A 15,089-nucleotide genomic window follows, 5' to 3' on the forward strand; every position below is an offset into this window, starting at 1 on the left:
ACCTGATGTATCAAAAAAAAAAAATTAAAAAATGAGATGCATGCATCGTGTTTGGTCATTTTTTTTTACTATTTTATGGACTTAAACTTAAATTTTTGTCTATAGATTGACATCTTAGAAACAAGATTTGCTAGAATAAATCATATGTTGACAGATTACTTTTCACGCTATACATGTAAGCTCTAAACCAAGTAGACCCTGACGAAAAAAAAATCCGTAAAAATCACATTTTTATACAGTTTTCTGCTTAGATCTGTCAACAATGTTAGATTTCATTTAAACATTAATTAATTGACGATGGATTAAATTCGAAATAGCTTCTGTCTCTAAATTTAAACCGGTTTTAGTAAAAGAAAAAAAAATTCGGGGGGGGGGCATCATAACAAAGTTCTAAGATATAAGCATAACTGAGACCCTGGTTAATCAGAAACTTCGTTTTTCATTTTACTTTAACAGAATCGAGTTTCTCAACATGAATCATTTCTATCTCTCATAGAATATATATATTACCGTTCTAATTGCTTATTATTGCCTTTGTTTACAAGAGCGATGTAAAGCAAAATCAATACCGGGAATCTAAAACGCTATGTAAATGTCGAAACAATATTATGACGTAGTGCGATACTCGGGCTACTTTAAGGTTTCTAACATAGATGATACATTCCATGCCTTAGTAACCACAAATGTTAGTTGGAACAAAGCGTCTAGCGTATTCGCTAACGGCTTAAAAAGCGAAAGATTTATATTTCCGGTTTTGCATATGCTGTTAACCAACATTTATTTGCGTGCGAGAAATTTTCGCGAAGTAATAAGAGCCTCGTCGTCGCGAATATTTCTCGCTAAAAACCAGTTGTTTTTGTATGGTTGTTACATGTATAACAACGGGTTCTTGATAAGGCTTGGTAGCGAACATTAGTCGTCGCAAACCAGTTTATCTAAAGTTAATCGCGAAATAAAGCAGACACGAATAAAATTTGGTTTACAGTATATATGATCATAACTTGATCTAATGGTTCGGATCATGTGAAATAGCAAGGGGTGAATCAGCAGATCAAACAAGAAGCGAAGCGAAGTTACATGTATTACATTATACCACCGCTCTGAAGCTAATGACGTGGTACCCAATAAATCAATTTTGCTTGTTAGACCGTTTTCAATATATACTTTGAATTAAATTGTTTTCAATAAGTATGATGGTTTGTTTTGTTTTGTATTTTACCTTGCGGAAAGGTATCTAATGAATTTATTATCAAAGGGGATCATGTTCCAAAGAATCAGATCACGTCTCGTTGCAAGGCGCGAATCATTAAATCAAACTCGACGCTACGGGTTACTTCTTATCTGATGATCCGCGTCTGGCAACTCCATGTAATCTGACCCTTTGATCAAGTTACTGTAGTAAAAATATAGCTAACACTCACATTCATGTACGTTATTTCATTTGATATGTCAATCACAAAGTAATTTATTTCTTCATGTTAAAAAAAAAATTGCATATAGACAATAAGTCCTTTTGTTAGACATAAAATACACATAACTGTTACTAGAAATAAAAAAAAATGGTCATTAAAATGTGTTTGGCAGGAAAAAACAAGGAATTGCCTTTGTCATAATATTAGTTCTTTAATGTTTTTGTCTATAACATTACTATCAAGCATTAGTGGTTGTGTAATAATCTTTGATTTTTTTTTATTTGACAGAACTCTTACAGAGTATGCCATGGACAAGAAAACTCGATCTATACGTCCGTTTTCAAGAGAAAGATATAATACCATTCTATCACTTATAAACAAATCATTTAATGTGGCAGTCAAAGAACGATCCTTAGAACAGAAAAGAGCTGTCCTTCAGTTCTATCGTGCTAAATCTGACTTTTCTGTTAGGAGGGACGTTTTACATTTCCGAGGCAAGAGAGTCTTATTAAAAGATGATTTGCAAAATATTGTTAAAAACAAATTCAATGATGCTCAAGGCAGTGGCGCTAGAGCGCTCAACCATCGGATTCAAAAAGAGTTCACTGGAATAAGTGAACATCGTATCCAAAGTGAATTAGCGAAAAGCAAAATATATGCACGACAGTATGCTAAGTTCACCAACAAGCCCCCACTTAAATCAATCATTTCAAAAAATATCGGTGACCGATGGCAAATCGATCTCATAAATATGAGATCAGAACCAGTCCAATGCCATGGGCAGACATACCAGTACATTCTATCTGTCATTGATGTATTTTCCCGGTTTTTGATTTGTCGACCTTTGCAAAACAAATCAAGCAAACTCGTATGCAAAACAATGAATGATGTCTTTTTAGAATATGGAACTCCAAAAGTTCTTCAATGTGACAATGGGACTGAATTTAAAGGATCCTTTGACTCACTGTTATTAAAAAAGGGAGTTAAGAAAATTACTAGTCGCCCTTATCACCCAGAATCACAAGGAAAGTGCGAAAGGTCTCATAGAACGTTAAGAAGAAAACTTGGATTTCTCAAAATCTCGACAAAAGGTTCAAATTGGGTAACAGATCTGCCAACAGTCGTGCATTCTATGAACACAACAGCAATGGAAGTTCTCAATTATCAGACGCCGTTTGAAATATACTTTGGCCGACAGCACAAAAAACACAAAGCTACTCCAAACATTTCATTATTGAAACAACGGGTGAGAAACTCGACGGCAAGATGCGCAAACAGAATGCAACGATATAGAATGAAAGCGTCACTACCATCAATGTATGAGATTGGAGAAAAGGTTCTGATTCGCTTCCCCACAGGCAAATCAAGGATTCCAAGACGCAGATATATTTTGTCCGGAAGGATAGTAGAAAGGAGGCTAAGATCTCATAAATACCTTGTTAAGTTTCAAGATCCAAGGTCGAGTTCTTCTAGAACAGAATGGGTAGGGGTTGAAAATATCACAAGTGAGACAATACAGAAAGAGAAGTTCAGAAAAATGCATACGATGAACAATGAACACAGAAAGAAATATCTTATTCCTTTCTCTCATACAGACAGATTGGAAGGCCTAGATTTAATAGAAAACGATTCAGTCACACTTTTGTTTGATCCTAAGGGAGATGGTAACTGCCAATTTGAGGCAGTAGTTCATCAACTATCAATGATTGGCATTTTTAGAACAGCTTCTAGTCTCCGCACAAGTGCTGTGGATCATTTAAAGAAGCATGGCGAGTTCTATAGATCGTTCGTCTGTCAAGATTTTGCAGAATATATTCAAAAAATGTCACAAAACGGAGAGTATGGTGATAATCTTACTTTGCAGGCATTAGCTCGAGAGCTAAATCTGCAATTTTTGATTATATCTGCAAATGGCTTAATGCATTGCAAAATTATTTCTAATGATGGAAAATTTGATGAAGGGTTAAACGTGCTTTGTCTTGGATATTTCCCAGAGGGTCAGGGTGAACACTATGTCAGCATTGACATACATCCTCAAACAAAAGAGTACATCATAGAAAATATTGAAACACACAATGAAAACGAACTACAGAATGGTCGTGTAGACGAGTTGATGAGCGAAAACAGTTTTCAGCAGAAGGAAAATGACACGTTTTCAGCCTGTAACATTTCTGTTAACGAGGATAGGTCTTCTCCTATAGAGTAAGGTGAGAGCTGTGACAATGATGTTGGTGACATAGAAGAAGAAACACCTTTAACCAGTAATTGTATCCCCTCTTCCGTTGACGAATGCAGTAAAGAATTTCTACTTGACCCCAACAGTCCACCGCCTGTTTTGGATGAATACAAAAGTCCTTTTCCAAGAGAGTCAGATGAGAGTTGTGACAATGATGTTGGTGACATATAAGAAGAAACACCTTTAACCAGTAATTGTATCCCCTCTTCCGTTGACGAATGCAGTAAAGAATTTCTACTTGACCCCAACAGTCCACCGCCTGTTTTGGATGAATACAAAAGTCCTTTTACAAGAGAGTCAGATGAGAGCTGTGACAATGATGTTGGTGATATAGAAGAAGAAAAAAATTTAACCAGTAATTGTATCCCCTCTACTGTTGACGAATGCAGTAAAGATTTTCTACTTGACCCCAACAGTCCACCAAATGTTTCGGATGAATACAATAGTCCCCATCCTAGAGAGTCAGATGAAAGCTGTGACAATGCTGTTGACGGACTGGAAAAAGAAACACCCTCAACATGTAAAAGGCCACCCACTACTGTTGTCAAATGCAACGAGAACATGCTCCCTGGTGTAAACAATCAGCGCCATGTCTCAGACAATGAAACGTGTCACCTGTAAGTGTGCGTCGAATAATAAGACTTGTAGGTTCTGGAAGCGGACTTGTTTTAGAGTTAAAAAGAGTTATTGCTTCCCCATTTTGGCACCATGCGTGGCTTAACCTTTGAGAGGTTGACAATCGATGGTTTGAGGTTCAAGACATTAAATACAGAAACAGGGCATGTTGACACTACCGGTAGTAAAGTAAAAACCAAAATATGAAAAAAAGAAATAAGTTTACATGTACCCAGCTTCCAGACAGTAGCTGTAGACATTTCCAATTTTGTAACGAATATTTTAAACAAGATATTCAAAGAACAAACTTGGGGGTCATATATAATAAAACTTTTCATCAATATCATGCTAGTTCATGAGTCTTAATAAACACTGATGCTCATTAATGCCCTGCGTGTGCTATTTTTTTTAGGCCATATCAAAGCAATGATAAGATGTTTAAACATTATTTAAAAGCCAGTTTATCAAATAACTTGAACAACATTTAATCTTTTAAGTTTTTGTTTCAGAATATATTTCACATTTTGTCTGTTTTTAATTTCTCTTGATTAAAATGAGTTTGATTCAGTTTATTTTCTGTTGTTTTATACTTATTGATGTTTTTTTATCTATCTATCTATCTATCTATCTATCTATCTATCTATCTATCTATCTATCTATCTATCTATCTATCTATCTGTACACCCGTCCATTCATCATTTTATCTATCCGTTCATCAATCCATCTACCATTGCATCGATCCATTTATCTATCTATTTGTGTCTGATATATCGATTCTCTCTCTCCATCTCACCTCTCTCTCTCTATATATACAGTATATATATATATATATATATATATATATATATATATATATATATATATATATATATATATATATATATATATATTCTATCTACCACTTAATGTACTTAATGTACAATTGGTGAGCCAATTGATAAAAAGATAAAGATGTTTTTACATTCTTTATTACAATTTTGTATCATTAAAGGGTGCGACTGCAACGCTTAATGATATAAAGTTTGTATCATTAGCGGTTGAGGATGTCGATATTTGCTTGTTTCATTAAGCGTTAGGGCTGCTGTGCAATTGTGACGCTTAATGATACAATTATATCATTAAGCGGCGATTTATCATTAACAGTTGAAGATGTCAACTGTTAATGCAAGAATTTATGGCATTAAGCGTTGCAATTGCAACGCTTAATGCTATTTATAGCATTAAGCGGCGTTGTATCATTAACGGTTGTTACAGGGCTTGCATCACAAACTGACACAAAATATTTGCTGCCATTATACCAGTATTTTATAATTTGCCATAACCTTGAGTCAGTATTAAGATTATATAGTTTATATAGGAGACCATTATGCCAAATTCTGTCAAACGCTATTTCATTATCTAGAAATGCACAAAATACTGATGAACCTTTATCTACATAATAACTTATTGCTACTTTTAATACGTAACAAGCTGGTATGGCACCATATTCACTTCTGAACCAAGATTCCAAATTATGTGGTAATGATATTTTTGTTAGCGAAGTCTTTTTAATTATTTTTTCAAACAGTTTGCTCACTACAAATGTCAATGTAATACCTCTGTAATTAGTAGGATCACATTTATCCTTATTTTTACCTTTATAGATATATATTATTTTTCAAACTTTAAACATTTCGGGTACATACTTTTCACTCATTATAGCATTTAAAAGTAGACATAGTTTTTCAGTAAGAATATGACCACTGTATATCAGGTGCTTGGTGGTAAGAAAGTCTGGTCCAGGGGCTTTGCCTTTAGGGAGTTTTTCAATATGATGCTTTATTTTCTCAACTGATATAACGTCTTGTTCCGTGAGTGGTTTTTCCTGATAGTTTAGATTGTTATCGATGATTTCTACGATTTCATTAATGTAGTTTTTAAAGTTATCATCGAATTTACCTGGACAATGTCGTTCGCAAACAAGATCTGAATAATATTCCTGCCAAAGGTTTCACATGTCAGTTATGTTTTCAGCGGTTTTTTCTCTATATCTTAACTTGGAAGGTAGGGATGTGCTTGTTCGTTTTTTTATTTTTCCACGCTGTTCTATAAAAAGTTCCTTTATCTATTTCGGCGGCTTTATCGATTTCATCAAGAATTGTTTGTTTCCAATCTTTTTTTTGCTAATCTGTGAAGTTTTCTAAATTTACAATTTGTTTTTTTGTAATTTACATATGATTCGTTTTGTTTGTCTCTAGGCAAACCTTCTGATTTCCATGCTAATCTAGAACGCCGCATTTCATAATGGGCGTTGTGTAACTCTGATTTTTTCCAATATGGTTTGCTGTGTGAATTAAATTTTCCATATGGAATATGTTCGTCAGCAGATGATAGAAGAGAAGCGGTTAGGTGGTTAAGGAACATGTCGATGATGTCCTTAGATGGCAGTACTATATCTGTTGAGTTTAAAAGATTATCACATGTAATTCTATCTGCTGCTAGGTTGTTTGTGTCAGTTAACTTCCATTTCGGAGTATTTTTTGAGTAGTCTGGTGGTAGGTGAGTGAAGTTATTTTGGACGTCAATTTCACATAGTAATGGAAAGTGATCAGAAACATCGTAAGCAAAGTCTTGAAATATTTCCTTACATTTCACCTCTGGAATAATCTACTTGGGTACAAAGATGTAGTCAAGAAGTGATTTAAATATTTTATCTTTTGTTTGGAACGTAAAATGGGTGTCAGATGAGAATAAGCTACTATGATTTCTTTCATGTGTAGTTTCCCTAAGAAGTTTTTGACTTTGGACTGCTGCATTTGGTTTTAATATCTGTATTAAAGTCGCCGCATAGTATTACGGGGTCAATTTCACTTTGCTCACCAAACAAGTCGAACACATCTTGCATAACCTGTTTGTATTCTTCAAACGGAAGATTAGTGGAAGGAGGAGACAACCAATAATAAAGAGTTTGTTTGTCTCATATCCTATTTCAATTCCTATCACTTTATTAATTATTACAAACATTTTACTACAAAGTTTAGTTCATGCATTTAGAAACCCGTGCAACCTGAATGCCTCGATCGCATAGCAACCGACCGTAACTTTCTCAACCGGTATAAAAACCCATCTGGCAGAAGAGGAGCGATCAAAACTAATATGGCGACCTAGTGCTTTTATGAATTCATGTCAGGTTTAAGATCTAGAGGAACGATTAACACAATCATATGTACTGTTACGAGCTGAAATTCATTAATAAGTTAATATATTAATGTTGTTCTTTGAATTAAGATTATCGTTTGAATATTGTCAGTAATATAGAGCATAAGTTTTTACTTATTGCATTACCGAACAATCTATGGGTAATGACTTATTAATTGAAATAATATTATATATGAAGATTGAATAACTTATTTGGTCACAAAGTTTCGTCACCGTCACAAAAACATGAGATTTCGTGGAGTTTTTAAACCTTTAAAAGTGATTTCACTTTCTGACGTGAGAAATAACTAATTACTATTTGACATGCATTTTTGAAGATTACTTTTTGTTAACATATATGAAACATGAATATTGATAAACCTATTTGGACATAACTATCCCGATAAACACAATACATAGTGGGTTTTCAACCTTTTGTAGTGCTTTCACTTCCTCCTGTTGTTGTTGGACTAGCTTTAGTACTCTGTGATGATTTGACAGAGCTTTGGACTGTTGTCTGGGTACTTTCGTATGTACTCTCTGTCATCGTTGATGTGGTCATTTCTGAAGTAAGAAATACACAATTACTGTTTCAAAAGAGTTTTTTTTAAAGATTTGTTAACATTGATGTTCAACATCATTTAATGTCACACAAATAAATTAGCTGGTACATGTGTAGTCAAAATGAATAACTGATTTTTTTTCTCACATTAAATGTACTTATAAATTAAAAATATCATATGCATATTTTTGCTGTTAATTTTGAAAACGAAATCTTGAGATTATAAACATGTCCTTTTAATTTTTATGTTATTATCCATACATTTAAATACATCTTCAAAGTATAAACATATATTTTGTTCAGCAAAAAAAAAAAAATTAAAAAAAGATTGAAAAACGTATATACCATTACAAACTCCATTTGTTGATCCATGTAGACAGGAACAATTCCACCCGTCATCGCGGTTAACACAGATCTCGATGGTAGAGTTGCAGTCATTTGTCCCTAGATCACATTCATTGACATCTACGTCACAGTTTGTTCCATTCCATGTTGTCTTACAATTACACTGTCCAGTGACGTCATTACAGTCCACTGTATTATCCTCAATACACGTGCACGGAGAAGAACAGCCAACACCATAATGTGTACTATCACATGCTTAAAGATGATAATCATCTGTTTTATTATTTTGAATTTAAATACTTGTGTGAAGGTTGTCAAAAATCCATAGAGACATTTTACATCTTTATATTTGCCAATTTGCTTCGCTTAATCGTGTCAACTATCCCGAGCTAGTTTAAAGCAATAGCATATATATGATACCAAATGCGAATAATGAGTTTTATTACGTGTTCCTAAAATTTCAATTTATTATCAAATAACTATTTTTTTTATAAATATGACTTGAGTTTCACAAAAGTACACTGGTTATAAGTAGATTGTTTGATTTCAAACTTATTTTGCGATTGCGTTAAGTTTGTAAACAATCAGCGGGAAAGCTCTGAGATATAAAAACTTAGTATTTCTATGCAAAGTGAACACGATTGTATAACACACCTGTGCATGAATAGCCATCCCCACTAAATCCAGTTTTACATGAACACGTGAAATTTCCTACAATATTAGTACAATCGGCATTTTCGTGGCAAGTATCAGACCCAAGTGAACATTCATCAACATCTGTAGTGAAGAAAATAACACAAACATGAATGAGTTACAAGTATGTATTTTGATGCTTTAAAAGTGGGGGTCGAGTTTAATAAATTCAAAAGTAATATTAAAAAGATCTAACATTTTACTCTCTTAGCCATAAAGGTGTGTTAACGTAATTCTATACTTACAAATACTTATTACATTAAAATCAAGCGAAATGAATTTAGAAAAAAAAAATTCAATAAGTAGCAAGAATCTGTGTGCATTCTATAAGATAAAATATTATAAATGTTATTTGTCTTCCAATTTGTATTAAAAAACTAATAAACTTACCGGCACAAGACCCAAACGCATCCTTTTTATATCCAACATCGCAATTACATATGTAAGATCCGTTAGTCTCCGAGCACCGAGCGTTTGAACCACAGATGGTCGTGTTAGCGCACTCTAGAACGTCTTCTGTACAATCAGCACCTTGCCATCCCTCTTTACAATAGCAAGTTCCATTTTTCTTGTCACATAACTGTGTGTTTGAGAAATCACACGAACACTGACTTGCACAATTTTGACCATAGGTATTCAAAGCACACTCTGAAAATATTATTTATCAAATAAATCAGAAAATACAAAATTTCAATATCAAAACTTCCACTGTGGGATATTGCGATTTTACTGCACAGTTTTACGTATATTATAGTTGACAACTCAAGAATAAATGTATAGAGGCCACATTTCTGACCATTGCAACTAAATTCAACTCTTATCCAAGTATCTTTATATTAAATCAATGCAAAATACCCCTAATTTTATTTACAATTTACGTTCCTCTGCATACTAGATTGCATTCTGATCGTTTCCTTATCAAATTAAAATTGTATCAATTGTTGATTGATTTATTTAAAAAAAGTTAATTATCTTATAGGCCTGATTCGATATTAGCTGACAATTTTATTAAATCGTTATATTTGAAACCCCACTTGTAATGAATTTTTTACCCCAAAAGTTACAGTTAGAATTGTCCTTGCTAGATAATTACAACAATTTATAGTATTGGACATTGTACTTGTAACGCTTAATAATATTTATTGTATCAGTAACAGCGTTGTATCAATGACGTTTAATTCTTATATAGCTTGCTTCCGTGATTATTTAATCCTTAAATCAATGATGACCCCATCAAAGAGAAGAAAATGTATCTTACTTTAACTCAATCGATAAAATGAAGCTTCTTTGTATAACGTGCTTGCTTTTAGATCAACATTAAATATTAGCTATAATTGTTTAGTCGTAAACTGGTATCCAAATATCTAAACTTAAAATTAGAATTGTACAGAGCTTTTCTGCTCAAGGATATTAATAAAATAGTATAGAAATGGTCTCAACTATCAAACACTTACTACAATTTAATTACTTTAACGTGTAAAGTATGAATATGTGCATCGGAAAGGTTATAAAGGTTTTTTTTACTCCTTTGATTAAACTTAAAGAATATTAAAGTACCCCTCCTGATAGACGGGAAATACATTTTGAGCAAAGGTAAATATGTTGAGCAAAGGTAAATCTACATTTAACGAAACCTAGATAAAAGTTTTGATAAGGTTTTTACTTTGAAGTTCCTTGGATGTAACGTTTTTTAAACAACCCATCACTCTTCCTTCTCTCGATAACCTTTTTTTTTATAGCTTACCAACACATTTTCCAGCAGCTTGAGAATATCCTGAATCACAAACACAAGAAAAGGAACCATTTGTGTTTTGACACACCGAATTTTCAGGACAAATAGACGTATTTTTACATTCGTCAATATCCTCTGTACAGTACATTCCTTCCCAACCAGGTTTACAGGTGCAGTTTCCTGATACTTTATCACACACAATTGTGTTTTCGACGTTGCATGCGCAGTTTAAGCTACATTTGTCTCCATATCTTCCGTTTTCACAGTCTAAAAATGTAACGAACTTTCATGTTACTTTTAATTGTGGTTCTTATAAATCCATATATCTTAGCATAAATAAATAAAGAATAACAACAATAAAAACATTGTACTCTTTTTATGTAAATCGTTATTGAGAAAATAAATGCAATTATAGTTTTGTATAGCCATATCAAATAATCGTTTCACAAATTTGCATAGAAGCTTTATTTCAATCATTATTATTGCAAACATCTAGTAATTTTGCCAATGATACCTATTGCGGGCAAAATGGCAAATAAACACAAGCTGTATGTTGTAGCTTTATCATCAACCAAGACATAGAAAAATGTATAAATATTCATGTAGTTACATGCATAAAGAATTTTTTAAACAATTGAAATAAAAAGATTTAAAATGGATCACTATTTAAATTTCTTACCTATACAAGATCTCTGATCAATGTCTAGCTTCTTTCCTGGAGCACAAGAGCAATTATATCCCTGTCCAGGTGCATTTTGATTGCAGTTTTCAGAACATGGGTTAGGTTGGCAATCGTCGATATCTAAAAGACATTTCTGATGACATGTACTCTTTTTGGGTCGTTTAAAAAGATATTCGTATTTTGAATAAAATCATCAATAAATATCATGTTATCATATGAATGGAATAGTCAATAGAGTTTATGAATATGTTTTCATGTGTGTGTGGGTGTTTATACATGTGTAATACTTGCCATCACATGACATTTGGTTTGCATTTAAAGAATATCCAACGTTGCAAAAACAGTATTCTACTCCCCCTGGTTTAACTCCGCATTTTTGCGAACAGTTGAGCGCTGTGTTCGTGCACTCAGTTTTTGCTGAAATGCCAAAAAGACCACATGATTTTTGTAAAAAAAAACCCACAAAACCACCAAATACAGGATTAACTTGAACATATATATATAAAAAAATTAGTAACCATAGCAAGTTGTTCTAGAAGTAGAATTGAGAATGAATCCGTCGTTGCAGGAGCATTTGTAACTTCCTATAGTGTTGGTACATTGTTGATCACAGGGGCTGACTGGTGCCAGACACTCGTCATAGTCCATACATTCTGAGTTTGCAGACATACGGAATCCGTCGTTACAACTACACGAAAAACTCCCTTCAGTGTTCGTACAAATTTGGCTGCATGGTGAATTTTCGCATTCATTGATATCTACAAAAGTGTATTCTATTTTATGAAGAACAGAACAAAATAAACAAGCATTCTGAGAGTATTGCATAAGCAATACACGTCTCCTACTGGTTTGTGGAAATTGTGAAAACAATGCACTGTTATGCTGAATATCGAACCCAAACATTAAAAAATTGGAATATAAAAAATTAATTTTCTCGAAAATATGTCAACCAGACGCTGCAAAAGTGTTAACTTGATCTGTAGTTTGACATTTTGAAGCTGTTCAGCAAATTTCCTATTATTCCTCAAACGCATAAAGAAAAAACAGTGTAGAAAACTGAAGTGGGACAGACAGACGGACAGACAGACGGACGGACAGACGGACAGACGGACGCAGAGGAAAGCTATAGTCCCCTCCGGTGACTACCGATAGGGGACTAATAAACAATCTTAAAAAAGAATATAAGATGATTCGTAATTTTGATTTTATATAATCTTCAATTTATTATGTTTAAAATAACCGAGAATTATTCAAATTGAAAGTAAACCATGTTATAGTATCTTTATACAATCTACTATAAGGAACGTTTAGCACACCTTTACACAGTCCTGATTCGTTCATGAATCCCGTTTCGCAAATGCATTTATAAGACCCAGGGGAGTTTTGGCAAACTTGGTGATTAGAAGTACATGGGTTTGTAGAAGCTGCACACTCATCAATATCGAGATCACATTCTACTCCTGTCCAGCCCGATAAACAGACACAACCCTTCTCTTTGTCACATCTAGAGGATCCAATTCCACAATTGCAGACATTCTCGCATGTCTTTCCAAACGAAAACCCGTCACACTCTAAAATACAGTTCAAAATCAGAAGCTGTTAATTGTAAGTATTCAAGATCTTCAATATTTTAAAAATACTTTGATAATTTAAAATTTAAAAAAAAAACCCTGGTATAACATATACTACAACAATTGTTACCTTTATTTTTAAAGCTGCTTGGTCCGATTTTATATCAAATTTGATGCACGCTTTTAAACGATGGCTATGCTTAGTATATGTATAATAATAGACATTGCAGTAGTTTTACCCGTCAATTATGCCAAATTTCAATGAAGAAAAATACGTACAAAATTTGCTAACAAAACAAACGACATTAAAAGGTACCGCGGTATTTCGCCTCATGTTAAATTTCACCCCTGACGACGAGACGGGTATGGTTGTATTACGAATTTGACATCGCTTTAAATAAAGGTCGAAATGATCAGACAATTACAAATAAACATGTGTACGTTTTGTTCGCTAATATTTCCAAAGTCTGCTTTCTTTACAATCGATGCATAGCATGCGGGTTGAATAACCCCAATCATTCGGGGGACGAAACCAAGCGGTTTCCTTTTCTAAACATTCCCGTGATGCATTTTGGTTTGTTTTTTCGTTTGCCCAAAGAGAAATTATTTTTATTTACTTTGAATATTTCTAATTTTGAAAGGAGACTGATTCTGCTGGTGTAAATAGGAGAAAGTCCATAACTTTCTAAGATTAATGATTTGTATGGAAAAAATTTTGATACTGTAATTTCAAAAAAATCGGACCAAGCAGCTTTAAAGTTATATTTCTTTCACATAAGGATAGATACATTTGAAATAAATACAAATTAAGTCTTTTTAAAAAATAGAATTAGTTAACCTTTACAAGTTCGTCCATCGTTTTCAAGAACATGATAATCAGGACATGAGCAGTTATATGACCCATCTACATTCACGCACAGGTTTGGAAAAGTACATTGATTTAAACTGGCGTCATTGCATTCATCGATATCTGAAATTCAATCAAAATCAATTCATATCAAGATAACATATCCTCCTCACTTATCATTGTTTGCAGAGATATTCTAGAAAAAGTAATGTTACTATCTGACATGTAATAAAATCTAAACTTTATTTTACAATCAATGCAAAATTATTTTAAATAAAGATGAATACTAGTATACAGTATAATTAGATTATTGCTGCAAATATGCATTATTTCACTATAGCTAACAGCTAGGTTTTATCAACAACACACTATGAATTTCTGTGCCTACCGATCAAGGCAAATTATGCTTTATTACAAAGATATTAATAAACAAAATACAGTGTCAATATCATGATTCTAAATATTTTAAACTATACCGATGCAAGATCTGTGATTCTGTGCATTCAGCAAAAAGCCAGCGGGACAAAAGCACGATCCCCGGGTTCCGTTTGCTTTACATCCATAGGTACAGTTAAGTTGAGGAAACAATGAACATATGTCTTGGACTGCAATAATATGTTAAATTCAGAAAATAACATATACAAATTTAAATAAAATGTAGATGCATGGATAACGAATATATAGTTAAAGTGAAGTGCAATTGATACCTTTAATGCACGTTTTCCTATCGTCTCCTAACGTATACCCGAATTCACATTCGCAATTGTAGCCTCCGTCCACGTTTAAACATTTCTGGCTGCAACCATCTATTCCGGCTGTACACTCATTAAAATCTGTAGGGATGTAAAATTATGGTTTTTAAGATAATTGCAATCTTGAGGAACACTTAATGATTTGCTATGAAAATTCAAGTAATATTATATCTAAGGTCATAATAAATTTATAAAATGTTTAATCTAAATGACATTTACCTTCACATTCATACAAGTTTTTCTGTGTGAATCCAGATTTGCACTCGCAAACGTATCCCCCATCTTTATTTTTACAGATAGAAGTTGAAGTTGAACAATTATTCGACGTGACTATTCCACATTCATTTATATCTATAACAGAAAGTATTTTAGCACGTAATACATGTACACGTGTGTAAGCGTTGCGTAGAAAATTACAATTCTTAAACTAACACTTTAACATTTTTTAAAGAAATATGATTGCTT

General features: G+C 33.1%; 1 protein-coding gene across 1 annotated transcript in view; it reads right to left on the bottom strand.

Moving 5' to 3' along the window:
* Nucleotides 1-15,089, bottom strand: part of LOC105346803 (fibrillin-2) — an 80,045-nt gene that overhangs the window by 21,690 nt on the left and 43,266 nt on the right. Inside the window, exons 49-61 of the mRNA XM_066085185.1 lie at nucleotides 14,844-14,975; nucleotides 14,580-14,705; nucleotides 14,349-14,477; nucleotides 13,864-13,995; nucleotides 12,771-13,025; nucleotides 11,973-12,212; nucleotides 11,746-11,871; nucleotides 11,452-11,574; nucleotides 10,785-11,039; nucleotides 9,431-9,688; nucleotides 9,002-9,124; nucleotides 8,348-8,602; nucleotides 7,873-8,004 (exon numbers count right to left, since the gene is read on the bottom strand). Of these exons, the coding sequence (XP_065941257.1) occupies nucleotides 7,873-8,004; nucleotides 8,348-8,602; nucleotides 9,002-9,124; nucleotides 9,431-9,688; nucleotides 10,785-11,039; nucleotides 11,452-11,574; nucleotides 11,746-11,871; nucleotides 11,973-12,212; nucleotides 12,771-13,025; nucleotides 13,864-13,995; nucleotides 14,349-14,477; nucleotides 14,580-14,705; nucleotides 14,844-14,975 (2,286 nt within the window). The remainder of the gene's footprint in view (nucleotides 1-7,872; nucleotides 8,005-8,347; nucleotides 8,603-9,001; nucleotides 9,125-9,430; nucleotides 9,689-10,784; nucleotides 11,040-11,451; nucleotides 11,575-11,745; nucleotides 11,872-11,972; nucleotides 12,213-12,770; nucleotides 13,026-13,863; nucleotides 13,996-14,348; nucleotides 14,478-14,579; nucleotides 14,706-14,843; nucleotides 14,976-15,089) is intronic.

The sequence above is a fragment of the Magallana gigas genome, chromosome 5, assembly GCF_963853765.1.
Source record: "Magallana gigas chromosome 5, xbMagGiga1.1, whole genome shotgun sequence".
Classification (NCBI taxonomy): domain Eukaryota; kingdom Metazoa; phylum Mollusca; class Bivalvia; order Ostreida; family Ostreidae; genus Magallana; species Magallana gigas.